Source organism: Mytilus edulis, chromosome 7 (genome assembly GCF_963676685.1).
Source record: "Mytilus edulis chromosome 7, xbMytEdul2.2, whole genome shotgun sequence".
Classification (NCBI taxonomy): domain Eukaryota; kingdom Metazoa; phylum Mollusca; class Bivalvia; order Mytilida; family Mytilidae; genus Mytilus; species Mytilus edulis.
The window spans coordinates 36,984,218-36,996,328 of record NC_092350.1 but is presented as its reverse complement, the minus strand read 5'-3'; the positions used below and the strand labels follow the sequence as shown (position 1 = coordinate 36,996,328).

At 32.9% G+C, this 12,111-nt stretch overlaps 1 protein-coding gene and 1 long non-coding RNA gene across 2 annotated transcripts in view; one reads left to right on the top strand and one right to left on the bottom strand.

Moving 5' to 3' along the window:
* Positions 1-12,111, bottom strand: part of LOC139482647 (uncharacterized) — a 256,737-nt gene that overhangs the window by 13,752 nt on the left and 230,874 nt on the right. The window contains exons 20-22 of the mRNA XM_071266634.1: positions 4,271-4,386; positions 2,512-2,623; positions 1,053-1,210 (exon numbers count right to left, since the gene is read on the bottom strand). Of these exons, the coding sequence (XP_071122735.1) occupies positions 1,053-1,210; positions 2,512-2,623; positions 4,271-4,386 (386 nt within the window). The remainder of the gene's footprint in view (positions 1-1,052; positions 1,211-2,511; positions 2,624-4,270; positions 4,387-12,111) is intronic.
* LOC139482649 (uncharacterized) overlaps positions 1-12,111 on the top strand; it is a 231,091-nt gene that overhangs the window by 34,613 nt on the left and 184,367 nt on the right. The window contains exons 2-3 of the long non-coding RNA XR_011654900.1: positions 10,032-10,117; positions 11,095-11,175. This is a non-coding gene — a long non-coding RNA (uncharacterized lncRNA). The remainder of the gene's footprint in view (positions 1-10,031; positions 10,118-11,094; positions 11,176-12,111) is intronic.

Here is a 12,111-nt window from a genome sequence, read left to right as displayed (position 1 = left end):
TGCGGAGCATCTGGTTGAAAACTTGTAAATAGTCGAGATCCCCACCCCTAAACCATATGTATTCTTTTATGGGGCAACAAAACAAATGAAATATAGTGGGAGTCCCTCTGGGTCATCCCCAACCCCTCATGTTTGAGAACTTGTAAACGGTTGAGATCCCCAACCCTTAACTATAAATATTCTTGTATTGGACAATAAAACAAATAAAAGAAATATAAGGAGAGTCCCTCTGTGTAACCCCACCCCATCCTGTTTTGAGAACTTGTAAACAGTCAAGATCCACCCCCTTCTTTTTCGAAAACTTGAAAACTGTCGAAATCCCCACACTAGAATAATATATATTCTTGTTCGGAATGATAAAACAAATCAGATGAAATAAAAGGCTAGTCCCCTAGGGTCACTCTTACCCTACCTGCTGCCTGTTTGAGAACTTGTAAACTGTCTTGATCCCCACTCCTAAATCATGAATATTACTGTACATGATTTCAAGAAGATTTGAATGACATACAGGTGTAATACCTAGACGACACTTGTGCATATCACTTTATTAGACCAGACCAATTTGTATTGGACTTTGCTTAATAATGTCAGGCGTGGAAATGACTAATTTGGAGAGCTTTGTTTTGGAGACTTCGTAGCAGCATCCTGTTACAACTATTTCTTGATAAAAAAAAATTTATTTTTTAAGTAGGAAAAAAAAAGTTAACCATGCAATCTACACATTTACATTCTATTTGAAACATTACAATCTACAGTTGCAAATGCTATCCAGCACTTTGATTTAATTTTTGTGGTCGCATAATAAAAAGGCAGAAACTGTATGCAGCAGAATAATCGGCTATGAATAAGGAATTATTTGAATCTAGAATAATTTCATCTTCACTAGCAAGTTGTAGAAATCTTGTTGACTTAAACCGACCTTACCAATCACTTTCACAATTTTTAAAGCTGAAATCAAACCTGCTGCAGCCTCAAACAGCATGCCTAAGTCTCACTGTCAGTAAATAGCAGGCAATAAAATATGAACTGACAAGAAAGAAGAAATTACTTACATTTAAAAAGTACACAGTCACACCAGTGACTTTGGACTGTGTACACAGCAATGTGTGTACCTGTTCAACTGAAACTGTTTTCCTTTCTTCTCGTCTCTGGATTAAACCAACGGATGTCATGAGACACCTATGTTGACCAAATTCTTGGATACTATCGTCTTTGAATGAAATAAAAAAATATTAAAGAATCTTTGATTTTCAAATCTCAAGATTAAATTCTCTACCATACAGATTATGTATTTGTGATGTAGTTGCTAATGGACAAGTTTGACTGTTTAATCTAGATAATTGATTATGACAACATAACATACAACTGACACCTATCATTTGGTTGGAGAATTTTGAATATCATCAATCAACCACTCATTATATTTTATACCTAAACTAGTATCAAGCACTGTTGTTGTCGGTTCTATTCTGCATTCTTTTTATTTCTTTGCTTCTAGAGTAAGATTGTGGTTACATGTTTTATTAGTTTGATCATACTAAACATGTTGAATTATATACTACATTTTTATAAGTTTTTCTGGACATATTATGGTTCATATAACATACAATTTTCCACAATTTGCTCACTTCCAGTTTTGAATTTATTTTGATTGATCTTGTTTAAAATTCACTTTGTTACGAGGATTACTGAAAGGAAATTTTTGATATGACAAATTTCTGGTTTAGTATGCTGAGTATTAGGACTTTTAACTTTAATATTTAAATTATTTTTTCACATTTATAGAATCTATGAATCGTACTTGAATATAAAATACTACTGAAGAAATGACATGAAGTGTGCATCGAGAGTGAAGGAAAATCTGTCTTTGTATCAAAGACGTCAGTGTTTAAGTAAACTTGTTATGTCAATGTATATTTGTTCCGTCCTAACAGAAGTTCCACTGGAAACTTGGTTATAAACAATGTCATAATATATGTTCATGTTGGAACAAATATTCTATACCATTTATTCCGTTGGGAACATTTACTGTAATATTTATTACGGTGGAAATAATATTCCAGAATATTGTTTCCAATTGGAACTTATATTATGAAGGAACTTCAATTCTGTGAGTTAAACTTCATCTTTGTTCAAAATTTTAGGCATACCAATTTCAGATATGGAGACAGTAAGATATCGTAAATTTATAATTTTGCCTTCCAGTGCTGTGTTAACCCTGTTGTTGGCAGGTGCTTTTGATCCTGATCTTAATTTCATATTAGGATTGCCAGTTTTCTTACTGAAGGTTATAGGTTCCCTGTGGTATCCCAACTTCCTCCACCAAGATTTAGCCAACATTGTATCAATCAATTAATCCAGCGCTAAATGCAATATTGTGCTATTCAAATATTAAGATCCTAATGCAAAATGGATGTAATATTTACCTTTAAAAGCTCACAAGCACTACTTTTAATTACCTTATAATGGAAGAACTTTAAAATTGACATTGTTAATAAAAACTAGTCTTACCTGATAAGGATGATTCATAACATATCAGGAAGTTAATTCCCGCCTCATTCAGGCACTTAATGACTGAGGAGGAAAAATCCTCGTCACTGCCAAAGTCCTTTCTTTCCAGCACCTAAAAAAGGACAAAAAATTATCTCTATGCTTTTTGGAATAATGACTCTCCAGTTCCAAATAAAATGCTTATTAAGGATGAGAACAATTTAATGCAATACTGTGGATTCATTTATTTTCGTGTACAAGCCTACATAGAATATATCAATCATTGAATATTTAATTTCCTGGTTCACTTGTACCCACGAAATCCACAAAAAATTGGTATCCAACTAATAATAATGAATCCGCAGTGTTGATATTAACCCTACTATTAAACTTGTCAAAACATTGCCTGAAGATATTTTGCATAAGGTTTAAAGCCACCTATGACAATGAAAAAAGTCAACTGAAATAAGCTTGAGAAGTCCTCAAGTGACTATTTTTACACTAATTGTATAGAAAAGTATGTATTACCATACAACAGATTAGTACATCAGAAGTCCTCAAGTGACTATTTTTTCAGTGATTTGGGAAAAATGAAAGTAGAGAGGCAGGACCTTTTTTAGGGTTGTCGGGATCAGGTGTTTATAAGCTCTGGATTTGGAGATTCATCCTTACAGGATCCAGGAATATATTTTTCGATTTCAGGATTTCGGGATATGAATTTCTTTAAATTCTGCATCTCGGGATTTCCTGTTTTATAGCCGGGATTCTGGAATCAGGACCCCCTCCAATCATCCCTCAAGTTAGCCTTAGTCCGTCTTAGTCATTTATGCAAGATTCATATCCTACCATTGACATGTTAATAAGGCTCTCAAAAGAAAAAGTGCTGATAGATTGTCCTAGAAGCATATTTTATTATAATAATTATGGTCTATATATGAGCAGTTACATTTATTTTATGTTTGAAGTTTTAATTTGACTTTTACCAAAAGATGCATTGTGGCAAAGGAGAAGAATAATTGTGGTCAGAGTCCAGAAACACAAAAATAATTGAATATAACAGAAAGGAAACATATATCGGACTTTGGAAACAGGGAGAGGGCTTTTGATACCTTTTATGAAATTCTCCATACATAATATCTTTTACAAAAATCATCCTCAACAACAGTTCACAAGCTGTATGAGCCGGCGATTTCACACGTGTGTTCTAGTACTAATTTAAGATTTCCAGAAAATCGGGTTTTATTTGGAGTACCTCATTTTGAAGGTCAGATTTTTCATAGAAGGCTTAAAATGTATGTTGAAAATTGGCATGTAGAAAGCTGATGTATAATTCAGGATATACCTGGTTTCTATAAAGTTAAACTTAAGGTAAAATATTTAGAAAGCTGTGAAAATTGGTTGAATATTATAATTAGGGATATTAAATTGGTGGTCTGACACTTGGATATTGTTTCTGTCATTGGACCGACTTTTAAAACATATACAAGACTTCCCGTTTTAAACATTGTTAACATAATCATTATAACTCAGGGACAGGATAATTATTTTTGCAATATTCTTCATGTATACTATATATATGATTATACTCCTAAATATATAAAAAATTACTTTTAAATACTATCTTATGAAAATAAACAAGCTTCTGTCAAAGTTTGGTAGAAATCCAGGATAGTTATAAGAAAGTCATTGAAAATTCAAAAACTTAAACCACAGAATGAATATTTATGGCCGCCGCAACAAAGGAATGTAGTAATGCTAACTTCTATCCACCAATACTTACATTTGTTGAAATTCCCTCTTGTTCTGCCTCATCTTTTGCCTTAGCAAAAGATGAGGTCAATACCACTAATCTAATTCGATCTTTTTCACCTTTAAAAGTCTTCTGTAGACTTGCATCTGAAAGAAATATGATAAGGTGAAATGATTTAACAAAGTATTGCAGTTTGATTATTCAATAAATTCATAAATGTTTCAAGTAGAATGTTTTCTTCCTTTTCTACTTTTAGCTCACAGGCCGAGTGAGTTTTTCTCATCACTTGGTGGCTAATATCTTTCAAAGCAAAAATTTAGAACAGAACTGACTGTATAAAATTAATTATCGGATCAACATCTATCTGTCCTGAAATTTTCAGATGAATCTGACATTAAGTTGTTAGGTTGCTGTCCCTGAATTGTTATACATTTTAAGGACATATAATGTTTTTGGTTATTATCTTGTTTTTATACGACCGCAAAAATTTTAATTTTTTGGTCGTATATATTGCTATCACGTTGGCAATACACGTCGTCGTCGTTGTCATCCGAATACTTTTAGTTTTCGCACTCTAACTTTAGTAAAAGTGAATAGAAAGCAATGAAATTTTAACACAAGGTTTATGACCACAAAAGGAAGGTTGGGATTGATTTTGGGAGTTTTGGTCCCAACATTTTAGGAATTAAGGGCCAAAAAAGGGCCCAAATAAGCATTATTCTTGGTTTTCGCACAATAACTTTAGTATATTAAGTAAATAGAAATCAATAAAATTTTAACACAAGGTTTATGACCACAAAAGGAAGGTTGGGATTGATTTTTGGAGTTGAGGTCACACCAGTTTATGAATTAGGGGCCAAAAAGGGGCCCAAATAAGCATTATTTTTGGTTTTGGTTTTGGTCCTAACAGTTTAGGAATAAGAGGCCCAAAGGGTCCAAAATTGAACTTTGTGTGATTTCATCAAAAATTGAATAATTGGGGTTCTTTGATATGCCGAATCTAACTATGTATGTAGATTCTTAATTTTTGGTCCCGTTTTCAAATTGGTCTACATTAAGGTCCAAAGGGTCCAAAATTAAACTTAGTTTGATTTTAACAAAAATTGAATCCTTGGGGTTCTTTGATATGCTGAATTTAAAAATGTACTCAGATTTTTAATTATTGGCCTAGTTTTCAAGTTGGTCCAAATGGGGGTCCAAAATTAAACTTTGTTTGATTTCATCAAAAATTGAATAAATGGGTTCTTTGATATGCCAAATCTAACTGTGTATGTAGATTCTGAATTTTTGGTCCAGTTTTCAAATTGGTCTACATTAAGGTCCAAAGGGTCCAAAATTAAACTAAGTTTGATTTTAACAAAAATTAAAATCTTGGGCTTATTTGATATGCTTTATCTAAATATGTACTTTGATTTTTGATTATGGGCCCAGTTTTCAAGTTGGTCCAAATCAGGATTCCATATCAAGTATTGTGCAATAGCAAGAAATTTTCAATTGCACAGTATTGCACAATAGCAAGAAATATCTAATTGCACAATATTGTGCAATAGCAATTAATTTTCAATTGGAGTTATCTTTCTTTGTATAGAATAGTAGTTGATAATATATGTTGTAAATTTGCCAGACATGACTATGATGTCATTTTCTACTTTTATTTGCCAATAACTTTATGTAAATAACTTCATTGGAAATTTGCCAATATAAAATGTTGCTGATGAAGCTTTTTTAGCTCACCTGGCCCAAAGGGCCAAGTGAGCTTTTCTCATCACTTGGCGTCCGGGATCGTCCGGCATCCTCGTCGTCGTCCTGCGTTAACTTTTACAAAAATCTTCTCCTCTGAAACTACTGGGCCAAATTTAACCAAACTTGGCCACAATCATCATTGGGGTATCTAGTTTAAAAAATGTGTCCAGTGACACGGCCAACCAACCAAGATGGCCGCCATTGCTAAAAATAGAACATAGGGGTAAAATGCAGTTTTTGGCTTATAACTCAAAAACCAAAGCATTTAGAGCAAATCTGACATTGGGGTAATATTGTTCATAAGGTCAAGATCTATCTGCCCTGACATTTTCAGATGAATCGGACATTTCGTTGTTGGGTTGCTGCCCCTGAAATGGTAATTTTAAGGAAATTTTGCTGTTTTTGGTTATTATCTTGAATATTATTCTAGATAGAGATAAACTGTAAACGGCAATAATGTTCAGCAAAGTAAGATCTACAAATAAGTCAACATGACCAAAATGGTCAGTTTTGACCACTTTAGGAGTTATTGCCTTTTATAGTCAATTTTTAACCATTTTTCGTAAATCTTAGTAATCTTTTAGAAAAATCGTCTTCTCTGAAACTACTGGGCCAAATTTAACCACACTTGGCCATAATCATCATTGAGATATCTAGTTTAAAAAATGTGTCCGGTGCCCCGCCCAACCAACCAAGATGGCCGCCATGGCTAAAAATAGAACATAGGGGTAAAATGCAGTTTTTGGCTTATAACTCAAAAACCAAAGCATTTAGAGCAAATCTGACAAGCAGTAAAAGTGTTTATCAGGTCAAGATCTATCTTCCCTGAAATTTTCAGATGAATCGGACAACCTGTTGTTGGGTTGCTGCCCCTGAATTGGTAATTTTAAGGAAATTTTGCTGTTTTTGGTTATTATTTTGAATATTATTATAGATAGAGATAAACTGTAAACAGCAATAATGTTCAGCAAAGTAAGATTTACAAATAAGTCAGCATGACCAAAATGGTCAGTTGACCCCTGAAGGAGTTATTGCCCTTTATAGTCAATTTTTAACCATTTTTTCGTAAATCTTAGTAATCTTTTACAAAAATTTTCTTCTCTGAAACTACTGGGCCAAATTAAACTAAACTTTGCCACAATCATCATTGGGGTAATTTGTTTAAAAAATGTGTGGCTTGACCTGGCCAATCAACCAAAATGGCTGCCACGGCTAATAATAGAACATAGGGGTAAAATGCAGTTTTTGGCTTATAACTCAAAAACCGAAGCATTAAGAGAAAATCTGACAGGGTTTAATTGTTTATCAGGTCAAGATCTATCTGCCCTGATGTTTTCACATGGATTGGACAACCCGTTGTTAGGTTACTGTCCTGAATTGGTAATTTTAAGGAAATTTTGCCGTTTTTAGCTCACCTGGCCCGAAGGGCCAAGTGAGCTTTTCTCATCACTTGGCGTCCGGCGTCCGTCGTCGTCGTCCGTCGTCCGTCGTCGTTAACTTTTACAAAAATCTTCTCCTCTGAAACTACTGGGCCAAATCAAACCAAACTTGGCTACAATCATCATTGGGGTATCTAGTTTAAAAAATGTGTGGCGTGACCCGGTCAACCGACCAAGATGGCCGCCACGGCTAAAAATAGAACATAGGGGTAAAATGCAGTTTTTGGCTTATAACTCAAAAACCAAAGCATTTAGAGCAAATCTGACATAGGGTAAAAATGTTTATCAGGTCAAGATCTATCTCCCCTGAAATTTTCAGATGAATCGGTCAATCAGTTGTTGGGTTGCTGCCCCTGAATTGGTAATTTTGAGGAAATTTTGCTGTTTTTGGTTATTATCTTGAATATTATTATAGATAGAGATAAACTGTAAACAGCAATAATGTTCAGCAAAGTAAGATCTACAAATAAACCCTTTTAGGAGTTATTGCCCTTTATAGTCAATTTTTAACCATTTTTCGTTAATTAAAGTAATCTTTTACAAAAGTCTTCTTCTCTGAAACTACTGGGCCAAATTAATCCAAACTTGGCCACAATCATCTTTGGGGTATCTAGTTTAAAAAATGTGTGGCGTGACCTGGTCAACCGACCAAGATGGCCGCCACGGCTAAAAATAGAACAAAGGGGTAAAATGCAGTTTTTGGCTTATAACTCAAAAACCAAAGCATTTTGAGGAAATCTGACATGGAATAAAAATGTTTATCAGGTCAAGATCTATCTGCCCTGAAATTTTCAGATGAATCGGTCAATCGGTTGTTGGGTTGCTGCCCCTGAATTGGTAATTTTGAGGAAATTTTGCTGTTTTTGGTTATTATCTTGAATATTATTATAGATAGAGATAAACTGTAAACAGCAATAATGTTCAGCAAAGTAAGATCTACAAATAAGTCAACATGACCAAAATGGTCAGTTGACCCGTTTAGGAGTTATTGCCCTTTATAGTCAATTTTTAACCATTTTTCGTAAATTAAAGTAATCTTTTACAAAAATCTTCTCCTCTGAAACTACTGGGCCAAATTAATCCAAACTTGGCCACAATCATCTTTGGGGTATCTAGTTTAAAAAATGTGTGGCGTGACCTGGTCAACCAACCAAGATGGCCGCCACCGCTAAAAATAGAACATAGGGGTAAAATGCAGTTTTTGGCTTATAACTCAAAAACCAAAGCATTTTGAGGAAATCTGACATGGAATAAAAATGTTTATCAGGTCAAGATCTATCTGCCCTGAAATTTTCTGATGAATCGGTCAATCGGTTGGGTTGCTGCCCCTGAATTGGTAATTTTAAGGAAATTTTGCTGTTTTTGGTTATTATCTTGAATATTATTATAGATAGAGATGAATTGTAAACAGCAATAATGTTCAGCAAAGGAAGATCTACAAATAAGTCAACATGACCAAAAAAGTCAGTTGACCCCTTTAGGAGTTATTGCCCTTTATAGTCAATCTTTAACTATTTTTCATAAATCTAAGTAATCTTTTACAAAATCTCCACTGAAACTACTAGGCCACAATCATCTTTGGGGTATCTAGTTTGAAAAATGTGTCCGATGACCTGGCCATTCAACCAAGATGGCCGCCACGGCTAAAAATAGAACATAGGGGTAAAATGCAGTTTTTGGCTTATAACTATGAAACCAAAGCATCTAGAGCAAATCTGACAAGAAGTTTAATTGTTAATCAAGTCAATATCTATCTGCCCTGAATTTTTCTGATGAATTGGACAACTGGTTGTTGGGTTGCTGCCCTCCAATTGGTAATTTTTAAGGAAATTTTGCCGTTTTTGGTTATCTTGAATACTATTATAGATAGCGATAAACTGTAAACAGCAATAATGTTCAGCAAAGTAAGATCTACAAATAAGTCAACATGACCTAAATGGTCAATTGACCCCTTAAGGAGTTATTGCCCTTTATAGTCAATTTTTAACAATTTTCATTAATTTGGTAAATTTATGTAAATTTTTACCAAATATAGTTCTCTGTTACTAATGGGCAAAGTTCATTATAGATATAATTGTAAGAAGCAAAATCGTTCAGTAAAGTAAGAACTTCAAACACATCACCATCACCAAAATACAATTTTGTCATGAATCCATTTGTGTCCTTTGTTTAATATGCACATAGACCAAGGTGAGCGACACAGGCTCTTTAGAGCCTCTAGTTATACTCAACATCTGCTAAAATATACCTTCTTCAATTTATCAGTATCAGGACTTAGGGAAAGAAAACATTATAGTATACAGTTAAATAATATTCAAAAGAAAAAAAAGCAGACAAGCATTTGATTCAATTAAACAATAAGGTTATTCCATTTGTTTAATTATATATACATTTTTTTATATATATATATATGGTTCAAATGTTCACACAATTTACTCTGTCTGCATAGGGTTAATCTCTGCTGTGGTTGGAATAAAAAAAAAACATTTTACAGTTAAAGCTTTCGTTCTAGACCTTTAAAACCCAATTATAGATAGATTTTATATTTTCCGATAGCTCAAATATATTGTAGAAGAAAATGACTAATTTGTTTACTTTTTACCTTACAGCTACATGAGCTATATGCAGAAGTTGCAGAAAAAAACTGTTACCATCACAGCATACAGATATTACAGATGAAATACAGATAGAAGATGTAAATTTAATATATATATTTCTAAAGTTTATTGAGGTTAAATAAAACAATACACATTAAACTGAATATTGAGCTACCTTACAGGTAATTTCCTAATGCATGTAGAGCAAAACTTTGGTAAGTTTGCTTGCTTTTTGTGTATATTGTACAATCATATTAGGATAACACACAATTAAATTCAAATATAATATATACAGGTTAAACTATGCCTATACATGCTATATATACATTGTTTAAAGATGTCAATCTTATTAACAAAGCTTGTATAAACAATTATACAAACAAAGCAAGCAAGCCAACCAAAGTTTTACTTTGCAAGCATTAGAAAATCAGCTGTAACTCCTTTTAGATTTCAGACATTGCACAAAAATAAGGATGTCATATTGCAATGGCATCATCATTCATGTTATTCTGACATTAATTATTTTTGAAACCGTTCTATCAAAGATTACTTGGTTGGCTTAGATTTTCTTCACTTTTCCTTATTAACTTTTTTCCAAAATTGAAACTTTGTAATTTTTGAGAGTGCATGAAAGTTCATGTGGAACTAAATTGAGTGCACTAAGACATTGAAAAAGAAAATTCAACTATTCCGATTGAATATGTACTGATAACTATGTCTTTTGTTATCTTATTTACAATAAATCATTTAGCATCCTAAATTAAATTGGACTGATTTATTTTGTACTATATTCAATGTATTTATAACTTTTTTGCTTTGTGTTTCAAGCACAGAAAATACAAGGACAAATTATGAATTGTTAAACTTAAATGCCTATATATATGTAGACAATGATAGTGTATAATTGACTTGACATACAAAGTTTTAAGAATATATGGCACGCTCTGCAAAATATACATTCAACTCATTTTGACTGCTCAAATAGAACGAGTGCAGTATAAATTTTAGTAGGTAAACAAAAAGTGAAAATTTATAATTAATTTAAAACATCTTATTTGTAAAATTTGTTTTTCAGTGTACTGAACTAGCTGTTGAATTTGACCTAGATAATGGAAGGAAAAGTGGAGGATTGTCATCAAAAGAAACAACAGAAGAAGTAAGTAGAAAACAAAATGTACACTTCTATCAGAACATGTTTTATTCCCCTACTGATGAATACTTGAAGATTTTTTTTTGATATTTGGTATAATTGTTTTTTTATGACAAGTTACAGAGCAAGTTCAAATTTTGTTCTGGTCTGATGATTTTAGTTTTATCATGACATATTACAGTCTTACAGATCAAGTTCAAATTTTGTTCTAGTCTTATCTTTTTGAGCAGAGTTATGGTCCTTGGACTTTTCACTTTAATAATCAGTTTTCAAACAATGCTTGTTTAAGTTTTGAAATTCAAAATGATCATCGTAACACTACTTATCCTATAAAATCATTGGACTTTCAAATTCAAATATTAAACTAGTGGTCATGAACATTGTTTTTTCTTCATTAAAATTAGCATAAATGTAATCACTGTGTTTAATATTTGATATGGGTCATGATTAAACAACAGAAGTGGTTATAATTCAATGAGATAATTGGTTTTCATAAATACTCCTGAAAAATCAATTAAAAGAAGTGGTCACAGGCTTTATTTTCAACACACAAATTGTCATATCAAATTCACAATAATTATCTGCCCTTGATTTTAATTTTTAATTTTTAGCTCACCTGACCTGAAAGGTCAAGTGAGCTTTTCTCATCACTTGGCGTCCGTTGTCCGTCGTCCTGCGTCCGTCGTCCGTCGTCCGTAAACTTTTACAAAAATCTTCTCCTCTGAAACTACTGGGCCAAATTCTACCAAACTTGGCCACAATCATCCTTGGGGTATCTAGTTTTAAAAATGTGTGGCGTGACCCGTCAAACCAACTAAGATGGCTGCCATGGCTAAAAATAGAACATAGGGGTAAAATGAGGTTTTTGGCTTATAACTCAAAAACCAAAGCATTTAGAGCAAATCTGACATGGGGTAAAATTGTTGATCAGATCAAGATCTA